The 21,620-nt window shown below is 36.1% G+C and overlaps 1 protein-coding gene across 9 annotated transcripts in view; it reads right to left on the bottom strand.

The window, feature by feature from the left end:
* CADPS2 (calcium dependent secretion activator 2) overlaps positions 1-21,620 on the bottom strand; it is a 556,850-nt gene that overhangs the window by 385,275 nt on the left and 149,955 nt on the right. For all 9 annotated transcript variants that reach the window (XM_079149839.1, XM_079149831.1, XM_079149833.1 and 6 more), the window contains exon 2: positions 5,395-5,508. In XM_079149839.1, coding sequence (XP_079005965.1) covers positions 5,395-5,508 — 114 coding nt within the window. The remainder of the gene's footprint in view (positions 1-5,394; positions 5,509-21,620) is intronic.

The following is a 21,620-nucleotide window of genomic DNA, read 5'->3' as shown; positions in this document are numbered from 1 at the left end:
CTGCCCATCTTGGTTTACTTAGCGATCATCAATTCACTGTGAAAAAAAAAAAAATCAGGCTTTTTCCATGGCATTATTTCAAAGTTTAAAAAGAGATTTTGACAGGCCAAACATTCCCTGGAATATGAAAAGTAAATCTTTCTATTTCAGTAAAATAAAATGATAACAAGAAATTTCATCAAAACATTTTAATGCTGATCTTCCCAGTCACTCTGTCTCTCTAGCATGCACACAGAAGACTAATACAATGTATTAAAACTAAAAAAGTAAGGTAGTTATATAACCCAAACAAAAAATGCCTTTTAAAAGTATCTCATTTTTCACAAGCCAACCATTGGGGAATAATGCTAGGGAAAGAGTTAGATGTATGACAAGGGATGATATAAAGTGATTGCTGGTAGTGGGCAGTTGAAGCTGTTGGTCCCAGTTTCCTTGGGTCTCAATGGTTCCCAGTTTCCTTGGGAAGAAGCTGACTGCTAAAGTCAGGTTCCTTGGTTTCTGGAGTAGGAACTAGGAATATGAATAAAGATCCAAAACTCAGGAGATTTATCCTGAAGGCACAGTATCAAACCATGGTCCCTTTTTTATTCCTTATATTTTGGAGAGGCAAGAGCATTTCAGACAAGGCAAAAGAGCAGTACCCAGAAACAAATTTTAACAATCACAGACGTGTGCAAGAGGGGAGAGCTTTCGAGGCCATGCCCCCCTATCTGCAGATGGGAAAAGAAGCCCACAGCAATGGCTCTGTCTCACCAACACATGATTCTCAAGTGGAGCCTGAATTATAGAACTACTAATCCAAGACAGGAGATAAGCTGGAATGAGGGACGGGAAAATACGGTAAACAAAAGGAAGTAGAATTCAAAGAAACACAAATGGAGAATAATCTCTACCTGGAATATGAACCTCTTTCATTCTTACCAGACCAAAAGAATAGCAGTATCAGAGGAAAGGAAACTTACAAAAAAAAAAAAAAAAATGCAAAAGGCAAAAAAATAAATTGAAAAAAATAACCACAACCTAACTTAGGGTTGTCTATGTGGTATATAAACAAGACCTATAAATCAGTATTTAAAAGATGAATATCCAAATGGAAAAAAAGACAAAGGATGGCAACAAGTAATTCATAAAGAAAGAAATATGAATGAATAATACGGAAGTGAATAAGTAGAAATGAGTGAACCCAACGGTTGGCATTTACTTTTTCATAATACCAAACATACAGGAAACCAGCATTCTGTTGATATGATAGCATAAATTGTTGTGCTTTTCTCAAGGGCAATTTGTAATCTGCATGAAGTGCTTAAACAATGCTCACCACTCGTTACCCCGTTATTACACTAGTAGAAATTCTTGAAAGTCAATTTAAGAATATGAATGATTCTTTCATCATTTTAATAGCCCCAAAATAGAGAAAATTTAAGTGACTAATGATAAGGAAATTAAATCATATTTAGAAATGAGCACCTAAAGAAGTTACTTAAAACCATATGTATGGAAAACATCTGATAATAAAGAATTCTTACCATATATCATTATGTAAAAAAGCTGAAAACAATTTCAGTTTCATAGACACACAAAAGAAAAACTTAAAAGAAGTTGTCTGTAGGAATTATGTAGGAAATATTTGTCTTCTTTTCCTGTTTTTCATAATTGATAGACTATTTCAGAGCAGTTTCACCATTATAGAAACTTTTCTTCCTTTTACTATTTCTTAGGTTCTCTAATATGAACATTACTTCTATTTAAAAACGTTCTTAATGTTCAAGCAGAAAACTTGAGTTCCAGAATCTGATTACATTTTGCATAAAAATATGCTATAAAAGGGTCAAAATAAGAGCTCCATTTTTTTGAGATAAAATAATTATTTATAAATTTCATATTAAGTGAAGAACCACTCAAAATTTTAATTTATTGAAAGCATTCTCATTTATCTCATTCAACATTAGGAGATATGAACAGCAACTGCAATGATGGTTTGGTGTGTCAAGACTTATTTTAATGCTACTTTGATAATTTTTTTCTTTTGTGGTACTGTGGCTCAAACCCAGGGCCTCATCTATGCTAGGCAAGCACTCTACCACTGAGCAACGTGCCCTGTCCCACTTTGTTAATTTTTTTTTCAAAGAATTTAGCCTTTATTTATTTGCTTTTATTGAACCCAGTGCCTCACACACATTGCTAAGCAAGCGCTCTACCACTGAGCTACAACCCCAGCCCTACTTTGTTAATTTTTTCTTTTAAAATTTTTTTATTTGTTCTAATTAGTTGTACATGACAGTAAAATGCATTTATACATTTTGATAGACCATACATAGAGTGTAATCTCTCATTTTTCAATTATATATATTGCAGAATCACATTGGTCATGCATTCATACATGTACGTGAGGTAATAATGTTAATTTTTAAAAGATTAAATAACACCAAAATTCTCATCTATTCTTTGAAACCTGAAGAGAACAAACATAAAGAAGTAATAATAAAACTACACATCCTATCTTAAAAGTTGTAAATGAAGCCAAGTATTCCCCTCCAACTCACACACACAAGAAAGAGGTAAAAAGGTCTAATATCCATTTTTTGTATGAAAACTTGAAAGGTTCTATTATGCTGAGAACAGCTGGTAAGCAACTATATACTGTCTTTTGGAAATCTTCAAGAGAAAAACCATTTCCTTTTCCACATATCCGTTATAAATCACACGGTCATTTGCTGTATTTGGATGAAGTCCACCTGAATTTCATGAAACATACACAACTATCTGATGGGAAGAAAACTTGGAAAATAACAAACTGCAATAAACCTGTGTTTACCAATCTGCAGAGTCAGCTGAAGTTTCCTAAACTGAAAAGCAAAACAAAAACAACAAAAGACATGATCAGAAAGAAAAAAAAAAAGTAAACTTATAGAATCAGTGATCATTTTAGGACTTCTCCTACATAGTGAGATGACTGAAGAAAGAGAAAAACACTACAATTAAAAGAAATGAAAATACAGCAGAATCTATCAAGCATTTGCAACCATAAAATTTTAACTGGTAACTTATAAAATAATTATGTATGCTTTCGATAAATAATTATGCATGTTATGTGCTTTTTCCCCACCTTCTTTTTCTGTTTAGGTCCTTCTCTACCACCTTGTTTGCCTAATTAGGTGGATTAGAAGTTTTTTGTTTTTGTTGTTTTCTAACTTATGTGTAAAGCTATGATGATAAAAAACTGATGAAATTTTAAAAAATTATTATTCTCTTAACTTCATAGTATATGACTTTTTGAAAGGTTGTGATAGAAATTATACAGTCATATAAAAATCATTGTTAACTTTGTAGTATATACTTTTATGTATTCTATTAAGTAGTATCCATGATGAACATGTATTAAAATTGATATATGGTCTCACAAACACACACCTCTAAGAGAATACTATGCATGGAAACATCATGAAAAATATAACTCTAGCATGATCTAACTGAAAGAAATTATTTGCCATGAAGAAATTATTTTGGTCATCTAATGTGGAAAAAAAGAAATATGAGTTGGGTATTATACTGATCCCAGGTTATTAAAAATCAGTAAAGTAGATCAAATATCTGAAGGTACCACCAATATAATATCAGACAGATAACTTTTTTTTCTCTTCCCCAGGTGCTGGGGATTGAATTAAGTTCCTTGCATATTCTCTATCACTGAGCTACATTTCTAGACCCAGATAACTCTCAAGGGTCTACAGAATATAAAGACCTACAATCAAGATGCAAAAAGGCATCTCATAAAATCACTCAAAAAACATTGGTGAAACAGAAAGTCTTCTGCACTTCAGATTCCATCTTTGTCCTCGTTTTGCTTTTTGAACCATGTACAACAGAAGCCCAATCTGTGACCAGGCTAAATAGCTCAAGTTTCTTCCAGTAACCTACATATTTCATGCTACACACCTGATCACCTTGTACTTGTCTCCAATCAATCACTTGATAACACTCAGACAAGGACATGATCAGCAGGTATAATACAATGGGGATACTCTCATCATTAGAGTTACAATATTGTATTAGCACAGTTTTCCTATGCCTTTTATTATACTGTGTGCTTACTATAAAAAAAAACTTATTTTAGAAAAATGTTAGATTTACAAAAAAAGTTAGAGACAGTACAGAATTTCCATTTCCTGAATATCGTCATCTTACAGTGCCATGATGCATTTACCAAAACCTTGAATGAGATGACTATTACGTTAAAATATTCATATCTATGTATACAAATTACTTTCATTTCCTTTATCTGGAATACAGACTTTTGGGCTTTTGTTTTACCACATGATGCAAGTATAGGACCTTACATCTCATCTTTTAAGATTCAGGGCAAGATTTCATCAAGCAAGACTCAGACTTGAATCTTAAGATGAAATGGAAGGCCCTAAATTTGTTAAGATATTCTGGGTCAAGTTCTACTTAGTGTATCACTTTTGCCACAGATGTGTGTCATATGCACACTTGATAAGCCAGACTTTCATCTTAAGACCAAGACTTAGGCTAACAGATGTTCTCTGGAGGGGCATTAGGTAACCTCCAATGCATATCATTCATGATTTACAAACAGCACTGAGCATCTGTACAACCAATTACTTTATTTTTCCACATAAAAATATTCCCTGCCTCAGGAAAGGTCAGACCATTTTTGGTCCATATTTTCCTTTTTTAAACTAGTCTAATATATGTTTTCAGGTTAACATGTTTCTACAGTTGAAACAGTCTAGAGTGTTTGCACAAAGAAGCCTATTCCCCTAATGACTTTGAAATGCTTAAGACAAAAGAGAACTCTTTAAATTTAACATCTATTGGCAAATCACTGAAGCAGTTAATGACCATGTGTGAAAACTGGTGCTCATAGGAAATCCATAGAGAATTCCCAATGAGTCACAAGCTAAACCAGAAGAAATAGAAGACTGTATTGGTAGTATTATTCCTTTAAGAAGAAAATAGAGTTCAATTTATCCTCTTGAAATTAGTTACTGGCCTTAATTATTATAACGCTTAGGGGACAAAATGGTATAAGATAGCAATTTACTATTGAAATCCTGATTAAAAAGGATAATTTAAACATGTGGACCTAAAGATAGCTATACTCAGCTATATCAATCACTGCCAGAAGACTTTTCTAAACAGTCTACTTTTCAAAAGATGTGAATAATTTCCAATTCTGTTTATCTCTCAAAACCAGGCTATGGAATTAGAGTTTTTAAATTGCAAAATAGAATTGACAATGCTTTCAAGAAGATTGCAAACTCACAGACTTCCTGTCATACCATCAAATTTCTTAAAATGGGAAAGTCATGGGAAAAAAAAAAAAAGTTTAAAAAGCAACAAAGTACCCAAAACAAAGCAACTTTAACTTACCTCATAGTAACTCCGAACTGCATTGCAAAATGCTTCATCAGCTACAATTTGGGTTTCCCCATTGAGGAAGGCCTGGAACCGTTCTTTTAGTAACTGCAGTTGTTGTTTGTTAAGCTATGAGAAAAAAAAGATACAAATTGATATATGAATCAATGTATGACACATATGATGATTATTAAAAGTTAAGGTACATATTAATTTTGGCACCTGGAATTCGCTTTAGGGCAAAACAAACAAATAAATAAAACAAAAATATCTTATTACTTGTACCTATGGCTCAAGTTTAAAATGTTTCCAAGCCACATCCCCACACGCTGTAGATTCCTGATATGGAACTGGGATCCAAATCTCTACCCAAGACAGAATGCCTGCAATTAGTATCCGAGTCTTTTGCAGAGACAGAAAAATCTAAACTTTGGGTGGGAAATTAACTACTGTACAAAATTGCCAGCTGCCCTAAACAAAGAAAACAGAGGAGGCAAGAATTTTTGGAAATAAGTGGAAAATACCCTGGAGAAGAGGTTGTAAGAAGGAAGCCTATAAAGGTTAAAAGAGATCCTGACAGAATCTTCTGGAAAGAACTACTGAGCACCAAAAGTTTGGATTCCATGAACAAACATACCTCAGTGCCTGAGATAAATCGAACAATGAGAAGGAGACAAATCCAAAGGAAAACAGAGACAACAGGTGAGCAGTGAGTGCATCTTCTAGTAGGGTCGGGGAGGAGATGTGAACCAGGAAGGGGAATGTAAATTTGTAACCAGACTGCCTCACCCTGGGTCTAGCTCCCATAGTTATTACTGAGGGTGGTGGGTTAGAAATGGGGTTAGGGCCAACTACTTGATTTATAAAATTCAGTGAAAACTGAAATCAAGGAACCTCTTATTAAAAAAATTATTAACAACTTAAAGACTGCTGGGACACAGCATCAAACCAAGAGTGTGACCTTCTCAGCACCAATCTCCGTGCAGCTACATAGGCTCCCGGCTCCCGCACAAGGCTCATCCGAGGGGAACAAACACTTCAGGAGGAGTGTCTGGCACCATGCAGCACATTGTGCTGGTGCATAACTATTTCATTTTGGAAATAATACATCTTGAAATACATAACAAACAGCGAAGGAGGGATCCGTCCATTTCATTCCATCCTGATCAGGCTTTATTAAAGAACTCAGCCCAGTTCTGGAATCTACAGAGATATGAAGCATTTGAAAACATGCTGAGGATAAAATGATTAAAGGATTAGAAAAGCTAAACAAAACTGGTATGACTTGGCTTCAAAAAAAGAAAGCTGATGTGAAATAAGTTTAAATTTGTTCAAAAAGGCTTATTAAAATGCCATTCCAATATAAAGGAGAAAAGCTCTTTCAAAACACAGGTTTTATTTCAGAGTCTAACAAACGAGATAGTTTGTAAAGAAACGGTTGCTGGTAGTAACATACTGATAAAGAAGTGTCCCATTTTACCCAGGTGTAAGGAAAAAAAAAAAAAAGAAAAGAAAGAAAGAAAAAAGAAAACCTGAGTAGTGAAGAGAGAAGACCATTCCATTTCTTTACTAAGGTTATTTTTTCAGGGAAGTTAAACCAAGCTGAAATGCAGGAACATCACCATTATGTTACAATCTCCATTTCTACAATAAGTAGAAAAGGAAAGCAGGGACATTTTGTACGTGTGCTTACTAGTAAGGAAAACTAAGACCATGACTTTTAAGCATAGTTCACAAAAGGGACCAGATGGACTAGCCCAGTAACTGCCGAGAGCATTCCGTTTTCAAGCCCTGGGAATCACTGAAAAGGGCTTCACCCGCCAAGTCAAGTAAGTGTCCTGGTAAAATAATGGAAAGGGAAATGTATGTGAAAATGGCAAAGAACTAGCGAGGACCTTTACAGTCAGGTGTCCCAGCTCCCCCATTTAATCAATATTCCTGAAAAACCAGAACCTATGTATTTTCCCCTTCAATTTTCTTCTATCAAAGGCATTTTGGTCTTTAAATTCCCCTCTAAAATATTGTCTTTGAAGTTTCTAGTTTATCAGTGTTTAGGTTCAGATGTTTTAACAGTGTTACATTTTGGTAATTATGGTGTGAAAAATTCGTAAATATGTATTGAAAAAAAGGAGAATTGAACAAATCACCTTCTTGAAAAGTCTCACAAAATTGGCATAGTTCACAAACACGTCAGAGGTGCCTGGCTAAATACCAGGCTTATGTTTTTATAAATAACTACATTACAGTTACACTTAACACATAAAAATGGCATTAAATATTACACTAATATGAAGAGTCAAAAAATGGCTACTTTATTAGAATATAGAAGGGATCTGTATTTCCACATAGGCAAGATAGGGAGAGAAAAGGGAAATTAAATTCAAAATATAGTACTGAGGATAGAAGTCAGAAAGCAGAGTTTCCTAAAAGTTATTTGCATTGTCAAAACAAACTATATGATACACCAAAAGACAGAGTCCAGTGGAGGAGAGTCAAGAAATAGACCCAAAGACAATAAAAAAATGTTCTATAAAATGCCTATAGAGCATCTCAAAATAGTAGATGATGATCCGTCCAAAGAACGGTATTAGAATGACCAGGTAGTTGTCCAGAAGGAAAAAATAAATTTCACCATAACTCAGTGTTATGGATTAAATTGATTAAAACTTAACTTACAAAGACAGAATAAAGGAACTAGAAGAAAACATGGGAGATTTCCTTTAGTATGAGAAATATCTTTCTACTTATGACTCAGAATCTGTAAGTCCATGATAAGGAAAGAAAGCTACAAATAATATTTCTCATGAATACAGATATAAAAACCTTCAATAAGAATATTAGAAAACTGAGTCCAAGAGTGTATAAAGTTAACTATACATCATAATCATTTATGATTTATCCTAAGTATGCAAGGATGGTTCAACACTCAAAAACTCATTAACATGTTAACAAGGAGGAAAAAAAAATCACACAATCACATCAATATATATATATATATATATATATATATTAAAAAAAAAGCATTTGGCAAAGTCCAACATCGATTTGTGATAAACCTCTCAACAAACTAGGAAGAGAGAATAACTTCCTCAATTTGATGGAGAACTCCATATGTAATAGAAACAAGAAGCTTTCCCACGCAGATCAGGAACAAGGCATGGATATCCCCTCTTAAAACTGCTTTTCAATAAAATAATGGATTTCCTCACCAAAGCAATAAGATCAGAAAAGTAAATGAAATGTGTACAGGTTGGCAAAGAGAAAATAAAGCTTTCTTTACAGATGACATGAATATCTTTGTAGAAAGTCCAAAAATATCCACAAAAAAGGTCCTGGAACTAATAAGCAATTATACCAAGATACCAAGTTAATATAAAAACATTAAGTGCTTTCCTATGCAACAGCAATGAACAAGTGGGATTTTAAATTAACTATTCAAAAAAATTTCCATTAACACCCCTGAATATAAAATACCTAGTGTAAATCTAACAAAATATGTACAAGATCTATATGAGGAAAATACAAAACTGATTAAAAAAATCAAAGAGCTAATTAAATGGAGAGAGGCTTCATGTTCACACACAGGCAAACTCGATATTGTCAAGATGTCAATTTTCCCAAATTTGACTATAGACTCAATGCAATCTAAATAAAAATCCAGCAAGTTATTTTCTGGATATTAAAAAACTGATTCTAAATTTAATATAGAAAGGCAAAAGAATAAGTAGTATTGAAGTACTGTAGTACTGAAGAAAAAGAACTTGGAGACTGACACTATCCTACTTCAATATTCAATATCCTACTTCAAAAGGCTACACTGACCAAGACAGTAAGGGATGGGTGAAAGAATAAGCAAACATATCAATGAGACAGAATAGCGAGTCCAGAAATAGATCCACATAAATATAATCAACTGATCCATCACAAAAGATAAAAGACAACAAACAACAAATGGAGAGAAGAGTCTTTTCAACAAACAACTGGACATTCTCATGCAAAAACAAGGAGATAATTTAGACAGACATCCTATGTCCCCCACAGAAATGAACTCAAAATGGATCATAAGCCTAAATGCAAAATGCAAAACTATTAAAATCACAGAAGATAGCACAGGAGAAAATCTAGGTAGCTTTTGATTTTGTGATGACTTTCTAGATACATCACCAAAGGCAAGATCCATGAAAAAAATAATTGCTCTGTTAGACTTTTCACTATAATTAAAATTTTCTGCTCTATGAAAGACACTGCCAAGAGAATGAGAAGACAAGCAACAGACTGGGAGAAAATATTTTTTTAAAAATGTATCTGAAGCCAGGTGCAGTGGCACATGCCTGTAATCCCAGTGACTCAAAAGGCTGAAGAAGGAGAATATCAAGTTCGAGGTCAGTCTCAGCAGTTAGTGAGACTGACTCAAAGTAAAAAATAAAAAGGACTGGGGATGTAGCTCAATGGCAAAGTACCCCTGGGTTCAATCACCAGTACCAAAAATAAAAAGAAATAAAATAAATAAGATGAATCTCAAAAAAAAAAAAATTTCAAGCTATACAAAGAATGGTGTAACTCAACAAAAAGAAAATGAAAAACCAGATTTAAAAATGGTCCAAAGTCCTAATCACATGCCTCAACAAAGATGATACAGAGATGGCAAACAAGTGTATGAGAAGATGCTCTACATCATAAATCATGTGGGAAATGCAAAGTAAAAGAATGAGATACCATTGCACACCTATTAGAATGTACAAAATCCAAAACACTGAAAACAGCTAATGCTGGCAGGGATATGGAGGAACAAGATCTCCTTCACTGCCAGTGGGGAGGCGAAATGGCAAAGCTACGTTATGAAACAATTTACCATATGATCCAGAAATTGCACTCCTTGGTATATACCCAAAAGAACTTCAAACTTTTGTCCACACAAATATGGATGTTTACAAAAGCTTTATGAAGCCTTTCAGCAGATGAGTGAATAAACAAAGTATGATACAACCAGACAACGGAATATTACCCAGCACTAAAAAGAAATGAGCTACGAAGCCACGGAAAGACATGAAGGAAAGTTAAAATGCCTATTACTAAATGGGAGAAGTCAATCAGAAAAGACTGTCTATGGCGAAATGGTGGAGACAGAAAGCCCCGTGCTTTCCTGGAGTTACGAAGGAAGGGAGGGATGAACTGGCAGAGCAAAGAGGATTCTTAGAGTACTGAAACTATTCTAGTAACATGGTAATGATGGATACATGTCATTAGAAATTTTTCCAAACCTACAGAATATACAATATCAAAAGTGAACCCTAATATAAGCTATGATAATGATGTATCAATGTATCATCTGGAGTTTTTTTCATTGTTATTTACTTATTTATTTACTGTTGGGAATTGAACTGTTCACCCTTTAGCTACGTTCCCTATCATCTGTTTTAACAAATGTGCCACTCTGGTGGGGGATGTTATGCAAGTGTGAGAGTAAGAAATACATGTGAAATCTACCTTACACTCTAGGTCAATGTCATTGAGAACCCCAAAATTCTCTAAAATAAACTTTATTAAAAACTCCAAAAGTCATTAATTACATGAAGAATACTTCAAAATGGTCTTTGATAGTCAAAAGTGTAAACAAACATTTATAAACAGGAAAAAAAATTATATTTATATATTTACAAATTGGAAACTAGTATTTATAAATAGGAAACAAATAATGCTATCTGCAAACATACATTATTACTTGCATAAAAGGATGTAAGAGCTCTCTATGTACTTATGAAAATATTTTCAAGATATCTTGGGGAAGAAAGCAATGCAAAGAACAATAAATAAAATAATGTAGCACTCACATATAAAATAGGCACAATGAGAACACTTGTGTGAATTTGCATCCATATGCAGTCCAAAACTATGGAAGAAGTCTTCAGAAAATGAATAGTTCAAAATTAAGGGTAAAATATTTTTCAACCTACACTGGTTTATTTATTTTGGGTTTTAAATCACAATCTACTCAAATTTTTATTTAGATTTAGAATAAGCTATAATAGAAGATTGCCTATCTTCAAACTCAAAGCAATCCTATCACAAATAGCTTGAATTTTAAAACTATATAAATTTAAGTCAGCTGGGCATGGTGGCACACACCTGTATTCCCAGTGCTTGGAGGCTGAGGCAGGAGGGTCCCAAGTTCAAGTCAGCACAGCCTCAGCAACTTAGTGAGGCCCTAAGCAACTTGGCAAGACCCTGTCCCGAAAATAAAATATGAAAAAGGCTGGGGATATGGCTCAGTGGTTTAGTGCCCTTGGGTTCAATCCCTGGTTCAAATAATAACAACAACAACAACAATAATAAAAATATAATTATTATATACAAATATAATATTAAGATTAATATTATAACAATATAATTATAATAAAATTATAACTATTATTATTTAAGTCTATCCTGCATGGAAAGTAGACAACAGACTGGTTGACTTTTCAATTTTCCTTTCAGATAGGAGACTTGAACTTTTCTGTATTCCTTAACATGAGAATTTCAAAGAAATTTAGACCAAGAGAGTCATTAAAAAGAACCATAGTAATCACTCTGTTCAACATCCTAATCAATATATACTAATCTTTATAAAATCTACACCAACTGATCTCTCAGACCCAATTTAAGCCTACCCCTCACACACACATGTTCACAACAGACGGCACCTGTGTTACCTCAATGAAGCTGAGTCAACTTTCGGCAGTTAAAAAAAAATTGAAGTTGGCTTCCCCAGGTTTCATAGTACTAACTACCCCTAGCTCTGTACTAAGATAAAACAAACTAGATGTCACTCTTTTTCTTCAGCATAGCAGTTCAAGAATCTGAACTTGAGTACTGGCTTATTTATGGGTCTTCCCTTTTCTAGAATAAATTCTCCTAGTTCCCACCAGATATCCTGGGTCCTAAGGATATACTCTGGGATGTCCACAAAATAAGCATGTGAAATAAAATGAAGTACATGAAAGCACTTTAAAAGCTCTAACAGTAAGGGAATGAAACTCACTATGATGCCAGTGTCCCCTTTAAAGGTACGGTAGAGTGATCACAATTCCCCTAGGATAGTGCAGCCAACACAGAAATAAGGGGGAGGATGACTTCCCACACTGTAAGCACTCTATTAATTCAAACTAAAAACCAATTAATTCTTCTTGGCAGTCACATCAACTGACTCACATGGTGCTTATAATCAACAAAAAGTTCTAAAACATTCTTACATGTTCTTCATTAAGCCATACTTCATCTTGCTATATTTATTTGGTTCAGTGTTCCAGTTGATGATTTTTCCTTTGTGTTAGAATTCTGATTCTTTCACCCCATGCCTGCAGAGCTCTGCTAGCTTTGTTACATCCACTAATAAAGTATTATCCAAATCATTATTAAAAAAATATCCACTAGTTGAAGAATAATTCAGGAATCCTGGGTCCTGCCATCATGTGCACTACTTCAGTTGGACACACTCTTAGGGGGAGTTCATTTTGTTCTTATTCACCATAAGTTTTTAATTTAGCTCATTTTTTTTTTCTTCAGATTACTATGTTTAACAAGGAATATTTTTCAAATATAAAGAAATAAATTGACCAGCAGAAATTTTGTAACAAGAATTTTAAAAGAACCTTCTCTATAAAACTGAACTGTACAATTTAACTGGAACATCAATACCCTGGCAAATATCTAAATACAATCCAGAGATCAGCCTTAAAACAAGAATTCTTCAAGCACTGACTTAGCTAAATTTTAGAAGTCCAGAATGGTTGTGATAACTCATCCATAACTGCTGCAGGAAAAACACTTATCAGAATTCAGAGGCGTTTTATATTTCTTCAATTTTTTTTTTTCATGTTCAAATTACGTTCTAGTTTTGCATTCTAAATTGTGGATCAACTGAAGAAGTAGGCCAGGACTTCTGCTCCAGCAGGAGACCAGCCAGTTTGCTGCTTGGGAACCCAGCAATCAGTGCTGCATGGAGCCTGCTCTGTCTGCATGCCCATCAGAGGCTACATACTCCATACGGGCTGCCCAGCACCCTGGTGAGCAAATATGGTCACCGTGAGATTCCAAGCAGCAGGTGACTCATGGAAGGCATATGTCCGGGAATGGAACCTGGGTGTGCATTTTCCTCAGACACATCAAATAGAGGTAGAAAGAGATTTTTCAAAGAGGTAAGACACTTGAGGCACAGATACTCGTTCAAATGCACAAAGCCATAGCTGCAGGGCTGCTAATTAGATTCAGCAGAAAAAGACAAAAGGGTAGGTGCCATTTTCTTTTCCCTCCCTATCAACACTCTGTCAAAACATCTACATCAAACTATTGGAGTAAAATCATCATTGCCTTCCATGTTTCTGAATTGATGGAGTTCCCCAAACAGCACAACAGAACAGTAACAGAGGGACTCCAGGCACCTCTCCTCCATGACAAGTGCTGGGGGTAGCGCTGGTATTAGTCATGTCCTATCCAAATAACCTTTCACACTCTCTTCCATAAGCACAGACACAGGGTATGCCTCCCTAATCTGAAAAATCTCAATCCCCAAATCCTTCAGATTTGAGAGGATTTGGGTTTCAGATTGGGGATACTCAACCTATAAAGTCTATGCAAATAGTCCAAAATCTCATTCCTCCCTCAAATCTGACATCTGAAATATTTCTGATCCCAAGGACTTCAGATCAGGGATACTCTACCTGAGTGAATATTCCCACCTAAGGCTGTAAGTACCAGGCTCCTTTGTCCATATAATCAAGTGGATAAGTTATGCCCAGTGAGATGAGAGGAAATGTACACCTGGTCTCCCAGAAATCTTAAGAGGTGGGTGAGGCACACTTTTTGTGTCCTCCTCTTTTCTCTTTTCCCACCAGCTGGAATGTGATATGCAACTGAAGCTGTCACCTTGACCATCAAGATGGTGGGGTAGCAAGACAAAAACAGCCAGAGACTACATGATGTGGAGCAGCACAGTCACCCTAGAACACCTACCTACTAATTTTCCAATATGTGAGCAATAACCTCCACATGTACAGACTACTTTTATTTGGGCTTTACTGGTTATACATAGCAACTGGTAATATGGTACTAAATCCTAACCCACCAAAAGCTCAGTGAGGTACCCAAACAGAGGGAAAATGCCATAGTACATGCTGGTGAAGTTTATCTTAATTTATTCTAAAATAAAATATTCTTCCCATATGTTTTTTTTTCATCTGAAAAGCTCCTTATTTAATAAACCTGCCCCAACAAGCAGTGAGCACCTGAGTCTAAGTGCCTGCGGTAGACAGAAAATAACAATATTTTAGCAGACTGAATTCTATTATCCCACAATATTGAGAAGATTAAAAATCCCCAAATGTGCAATGCTGCTTTAACATATTGCATAATAAAATGTATGCTAAGCAATGAGTATATAACAGCAAAATCCCATTGCATGGTGGACAAGCGAGCCCCAGGCTAGGCTCACTCAGCTGCCAAATAAACCATTTCCATCCACATTCTTATTGTCCTCTCAGTTGAATTTGAACCTCAGCAAAACTGAATCCATTATGGTCTTGTAGGGAGTGAGTGAATTCTAAACTGTGAATGTTAAATCCATGAATACTCTATTTCCCCACCATGTTTTACTGAGCACATTCCATACATCTCATTTTTCTTCTTCTCTTTATTGAATTATAACCAGTAAAACTTGTACATGTTTGAAGTAACAGTGTGATGTTTTCTCACACACACACACACACAATAAAATGATTATTACCAGATATTACCAGAATTAAGATAGTAAACATATCTATCAACTCACAGTTATGGTGTTGAGAACACTTAATATCTACTTAACAAATTTCAAGTGTAAAAAATATCATCATTAATTATAGTTACCATGCTGTGCATCTGATCTCTAGAACTTTTTTAATTCATGTAACTGAACTTTGGCCTTTTTTTTTGATACCAGAAATTGAACCCAGAGGGGCTAACCACTGAACAACACATGCTACATCCCCAGCCCTTTTTATTTTGAGACAGAGTATCACTGAGTTGTTTAGGGCCTTACCAAATTGCTGAGGCTGGCCTCATACTTGTGACCTTCTTGCCTCAACCTCCCAAGCAGCTGGGATTACAGATGTGTGCCACAGCACCCAATCTTAAAATTTGGTATTTTTGAACAATAGGTTGCATTAATGTTTCTAAAACTCTTGCAGAGCATTGTTACAAATAATGAAATTAAGATGAAAAAGTTAAAGCATCTTGCCTCATCTGGCAGGAAAAGGTTCTGAACCAGTATCCTAAACCTTACATTCCTTCCAATTACCATATTATTCTCTTTTTAGCTCACAGCCACTGACTTTTTCTGGAAAGTGGTGTCTATTCCCATCTGATGTATTATATAGGGCAATGTGCATTTATTTAATATTTAAGGACCCACTCCGTTGCTTTAGGATAAGAATTTGGTTTTAGCTTGCTGCTTTAGACCTGCACCAGAACAATGCCTAGCACAGAGAACCTTCTCAGTGTGGTGCATGAAGGAATAAATGCCAGTTGGCTACTATGAAACTAGTCCTATATCCCATTAGAATGGTCACATCCTCCATTCTTACACTGACTACCCCCACAGAAAAGCCAGTGTGTATTGTGCAATTACAAGAACTTTAGATAACCTTAATCTCAACAATGGGTCAAAAAGCAACCTATCAAATATAGCTTATTTCATTAATCATTAAAACTATTACTAATGGGCAGTGGAGTCATTAAGGGGTCTCTATGGTTAGTCCACTTCTGTTTGTATCCAGGAGTCCCACAAATTTTTTATGATCTTAAGTGAGTCCCATAACCTCAATGCCTCAACTCTTTCTACACAATAAGATGGTAATAATGCACATCTAACAGGATATTGTATGAAATGAGATGCTATAATAAAAGTATATTAACACATATGGAATGCTTTATAACCACTAATATTTTAGAAATGCATGGTCATTTTACTTCAACAATTGTAAAACCAAATAAAAATGAATCTTAAAATGGATACTAAACAACAATTAACAGTGGATGGGTCCCCGACAGTGCTATCCAACACAGGAGTCATGAGCTACACCTGGCCATTCAGCATTTTAAATGTGTCTAGTCCAAGTTGATGTTTTCTACGCTTTAAATACATTTGCAGTTAAAATACTCAGTACAACAAAATAACATAAAATATATTGCTAATGTCCCTATATCAACTATATTTTGAGAAGCATTTTCATGTATGGGCAAAATAAATTATTTAAAATGTTTTCATGTTTCTTTTGCATCTTAATATGACTCCTAGATATTTTTAAACTAGTATTACATGATATTTCCATTGGTTAGCACTAGTATTGATAAATGCATATGATGTTCATATGGCCCTGAAGACATAGATGAGTGGACCGTGCTGCACCATGCAAAACAGGTAAGGCCTCATTCACAGAGGCAAGCTTTGCCATACATAAGCTTGGGGCAAAGTGCTGTGGTGAGACAAACTGAATGGAAAATGAACAAGGGCCAAAATTCAATGCCTCGGTGCAGTCAACCTTCCATATCTGAACCTACAATCAACCAACTGCAGACAAAATATTCAGGAAAAAAACACTTCTGTACTGAACACAGACTTCTCATGTCATTATTCTCTAAATAACACAGTACAACTATTTCCATAGCATTTACATTACATTAGTTATTATAAGAAAACTAGACGATTTAAAGTATACATAGGATAATAAGCATAGGTTATATGCAAACTCTAAGCCATTTTTATATAAAAGACTTGGAGCACTGGTGGGTTTTGGTACCCATGTGGGTATCCTAGAGCCAATACCAGTAATAAAAGACAACCATATTTTTTACTGATTCACTACTAAAGAGTAAAGTAGGTATTATTACCCACCATCCTTTCCCCAAATGTTAGGGACTAGAAAACAGATTCAGAGATTAAGATACAAAACCAATTTGATCATACAACTAAGACTCTTACCTAGGCCTCTGCAATCCAAGTCCATAGTTATTAGTCTGTCACTATATTCCCCTGACCCCACTGGCTGTTTTTATCCAACCCGATGTTTTCAGTCAACTGCATCTTAGAAAAGATAATCTAGTTAAGTGCTGAAGAGTTACTCAACAGGACTCTCCTATTCCCTGAATACAGTGGTAAGTAGAAAAAGGAGAAAACTGGCAAGGCCCATTGGTCACTATCTTCCGAACATCTACTTGCAGACCCTTCTTGTTCACTGACAGCATCCATTTCACTCACCACTCTGAGAGGGAAAAGGACCAAGAAAATAACTTCAATGGTCCACAACAGTAATATAAGCTCATTGAAAATAAATACAAACCTATTAGCATAAATGGCAGCCTGAGCAATTTCTCCTGCAATGAGCAATTCAGAGACGACTGTGAAGGTAGAAAGTTCAAAAAGAAACAGAAGCCTCCTGAGTTATTCTAAGATGTGCTTACTGCAATCAAATCACATCCATTCCCCACACAGCCACCCATTAAGGTCTGACAAAATCAATGAGGTTACACAAACAAGCTTTCTTGGAGGTTTACTATAGAAGAAAGCAGGAAATGGGAAGAAGACCAGCACAGTCTGGACCAAGTAACTGAGCTGCAAAATCACAACTGGGTCTGTCATGAGCCATCAAAGTTTCAAGCCAATGCTTTCCTACAAGAAATTCAAGTGGTTTATGTCAAGGTATACAATGAAGGACTAACTTTTTACAACAGTATGATTTCCTCTTAACCACCCTTAATATAACTTAACAACCAGTAATAACAATTTTTGACCATTCATTACATACTCAGCACATATCTAAGTGCTTTACATGGATTATTTCAATGTCCACAGCTCCCAGTGAGGTGGAGTTTCATTTTCCAAATGAGAAAGATAACTTCACAAAATCTAGGAGCAGGACTGGGTGCCAAGGCTTACCCAATGGCTACCCTTAGAGCTTCTTCTTGAACTCATATCACATTCTCCATATCCAGGTCAATACACAGACTCCCAGAGTCAAGGAAGTCAATCTCGTGATAAAGTCAGGATGAAGAAGTGAGTAAATGCCTCTTTTTCCCCCATTAGCTTTTAAAACATCATCCTTTCATGCTGGTTCATATCTTTGTGCTTTTATATACACTGTCCCCTCTGCCTGGAATCCCTTTTGTTCTTTCGAGTCTAGCTCAAATGACACCTGCAAGCAATCTCCTTTCTCCTGATGCCCCCAAGATTAAACCATCTTATCCTTTGTGCCACTTCTGTACCTTGTACATAATCTACCATTTGCTTATGGGGCTTTCTCCTGATGAGGGTGCAGATTCCTTAAACATGGATGCCAGTCCTCTTTACACTCCCACACTAAGTACGATGTTTGCTATTATAAATTCCTCTATAGTAGAAGAAATTCCACCATTCACGATTACTTTCCTGGGTAGTATCTTGTCACAATCATTGAGCAGAGACTCTTTCAGTATATTAGCGAGGGGGGAGGAGGGAGCAGACACAGTCTTAGAAAAGAATTCCAAGATAGCTTGTGTGTTGTCCAAATAATATGTTCATGACCAGACTCAGTGAGGTCTAAGGAGACAGCAAAGAATTTCTTTATTGAGCTGTAGCATGAGTAGCTCTGTTTTGCAGATGATGTTGTTCTCAGGCAGGAAGAACTTTGTGCCTCAGTACCATCTGGTATTTCATGGCAAACTTCCCTATGCTGAAGCCATATTTGCAAGAAACAGTGATTTTATGTTCATCACAAAGTATTCAGAAAGACTCAGCAACAGACAAATGCATGCCCATCCAAAAACTTAAACATGCTGACCAGCTCCATGCCACACAATGGCCTTTTCCAGTAGGCAATACATGTTTTGACAGAATGACTGTAAGGAGAAAAAAAATGTGCCACAAATAGGCTCTCCTCGGAAATGTTTGAAGTTCTTGCTTTCTTTCTAAACTAGATATGTCACAGATGAGAAATAGCTGTCTGCAAAGGGAGAGAGGGAAGCAGAAGGTAAGAGGATTTTAGCTCATCATCTCTGTTGACCAACCTTCTAATACAAGCAGTATTAGAATATCAATAAGGTGCATTTATTTATTTATCATGTTTTGACTGGATGTAACAGAAACTCCAACCCAAAACACCTCCTAAACCAATTACAGGGGGAAGAGGTTACTATCACATATCTCAAGAAGCCCCAAAGGAAAAGGGTTCCAGAGTCAGTTAATTCAGTTGTTCAGTGAAGTCCCCAAGAAGCCAGGCCTTTTCTGTCTACATCATCTCTGAGCTGGTTTTTTTCCTCAAATGTACCACCTCTGAAAAATCCACACTGACTCTGTGCAAGCATCCTTGCACAACTACCACCAAGGATTGAAGACAATCCTTTTCCTCTTGAAAGAGGGAGGGAGAGAGAGAGGAAGGGAGGGAGAGATGGAGGGATGGAGAGACAGAGTGGGAGAAAGGGAGGGAGAGAAAGGGAGAGAGAGAGAGAGAGGAGAGGGGGGAGAGAGAGAGGGGAGGGGGGGGAGAGAGAGAGAGGGAGAGAAAGGGGGGGAGGGAGGGAGGGAGGGGAGGGGGAGAGAGAGAGAGAGAGAGAGAGAGAGAGGGAGGGAGGGAGAGAGGGGGAGAGAGGGGGAGGGGGAGGGAGGGAGGGAGGGAGAGAGAGAGGAGGGAGGGGGAGAGAGAGGGAGAGAGAGGGGGGGAGGGAGGGAGGGAGAGAGGGGGAGAGAGAGAAGGGGAGAGAGAAAGAGGGAGAGAGAGAGAGAGAGAGAAAGAGAGAGGGAGAGAGATATGAAAACTTTCCCAGAATCAGCACATTCTCTATCAGACTTGTGCTCACACATCATGGACCAGAACTCATTCACATGTTCATTCCTAAAGAAATGAGTGGGCAAGAGAAATGGAATTCCAGGATTCCCATGACCAAGCAACAGACCTAGGAACTTGAGAGGAATCCAGCTACCTCTGAAAGAAGGGGCCTGACATCTGAACAAAACCAATGGTGTGCTAAGGAGGCAGAGAAGGTAGACAACAGCTTCCACGCTGGCAGTTAGCACTGCTGCTATGTCCTGGCCTTTCCTGCAAGAAGGCTGAACTTGTAAACTGCATACCAAGTCCAAGAGCTTCAAATGCCCAACCAGATATTTCCCTAATGAATAATGAAACTCTGGTTGATACCTAAAACAGAAATCTTCTTGCAACAACTTTATTCATTTCAAATAAATTAAATCATATTTTCTTATTTTTGCATTTATATCCATGTATATAAAGACAAAATGCAAGGATCACATTATTCCCTTAAAACAAAAACCATTTCATATTTATTTCCTCCTTCGGCCTTACAAGATCTAGCTGGCAAACATACTATGCTATCTCCAAGACTTCACTGCAAACACATTTATATTAGCAACCTCAAGGATTTGTGAAGATTTAAAAAGATTAAAGCCCTTTTTGAGATTAACATTAAAAGAACACCTAGATCAGGTTGACATAAATATTTGCATTCAATTTTCTGATTCTAAAAGCAATTCTGAGTTCATGCATGGGATGCTAGTGATAAGAAAGAGCAAATTCTTAGCACAGTTTTTCAACAAGTGAGGTCAAAAACAGGAGACTACCTAATGATTTTCCCAGTAAGAACAAGCAAATGGGAGTTTATTCTGTCAGTTTCAACTCTCAGTGTTCAAACAATTAAAGAAATTATATAGGAGACACACCAAAAGATATTTCAAATTAAAGATTACTTCTAGGGCTAGTTTAATTGAGTTGCCAGTCTGTGCTACATGACTGAGTCTAAGCAATAAGCCCTGCCCTCTTTCACATCAGGTAGGGCTGCTACATACAATAAAGCATTCCCAGAGGAAACTGAATTTCAGGTAAGCAAGAGATTATTTTTAGAACAAGTATTTTACAATTACCTGGAATAAATTTTAAGTGTAAGTATGTCTCATGCAATACTTAGAATCTACACTAAAAAGTATTATTTATCTAAAATTCAAATGTAACTGGGCATCCTGTGTTTGTATTTATATTGTTTCTTCTGATCCTTAGTCTCTCTATGCCTTTTTGACAACATCCTCCATTTGTTCTTTGAATTGTCTTATGTGTCTCTGCCCAGTTACCATTGTCTCTTAGGACTTAATGTCTCATGGTTCCAGACACCTCCAACTCCTTAATCTTTTCAGTGCTGTCTGAAAAGGAAGCTCAAAGGAAATTTCCACAGCTGAACTCAACAAG

This window comes from Sciurus vulgaris, assembly GCF_902686455.1.
Source record: "Sciurus vulgaris genome assembly, chromosome: 8".
Taxonomy (NCBI): domain Eukaryota; kingdom Metazoa; phylum Chordata; class Mammalia; order Rodentia; family Sciuridae; genus Sciurus; species Sciurus vulgaris.
This window is presented reverse-complemented; position numbering and strand designations above follow the sequence as displayed.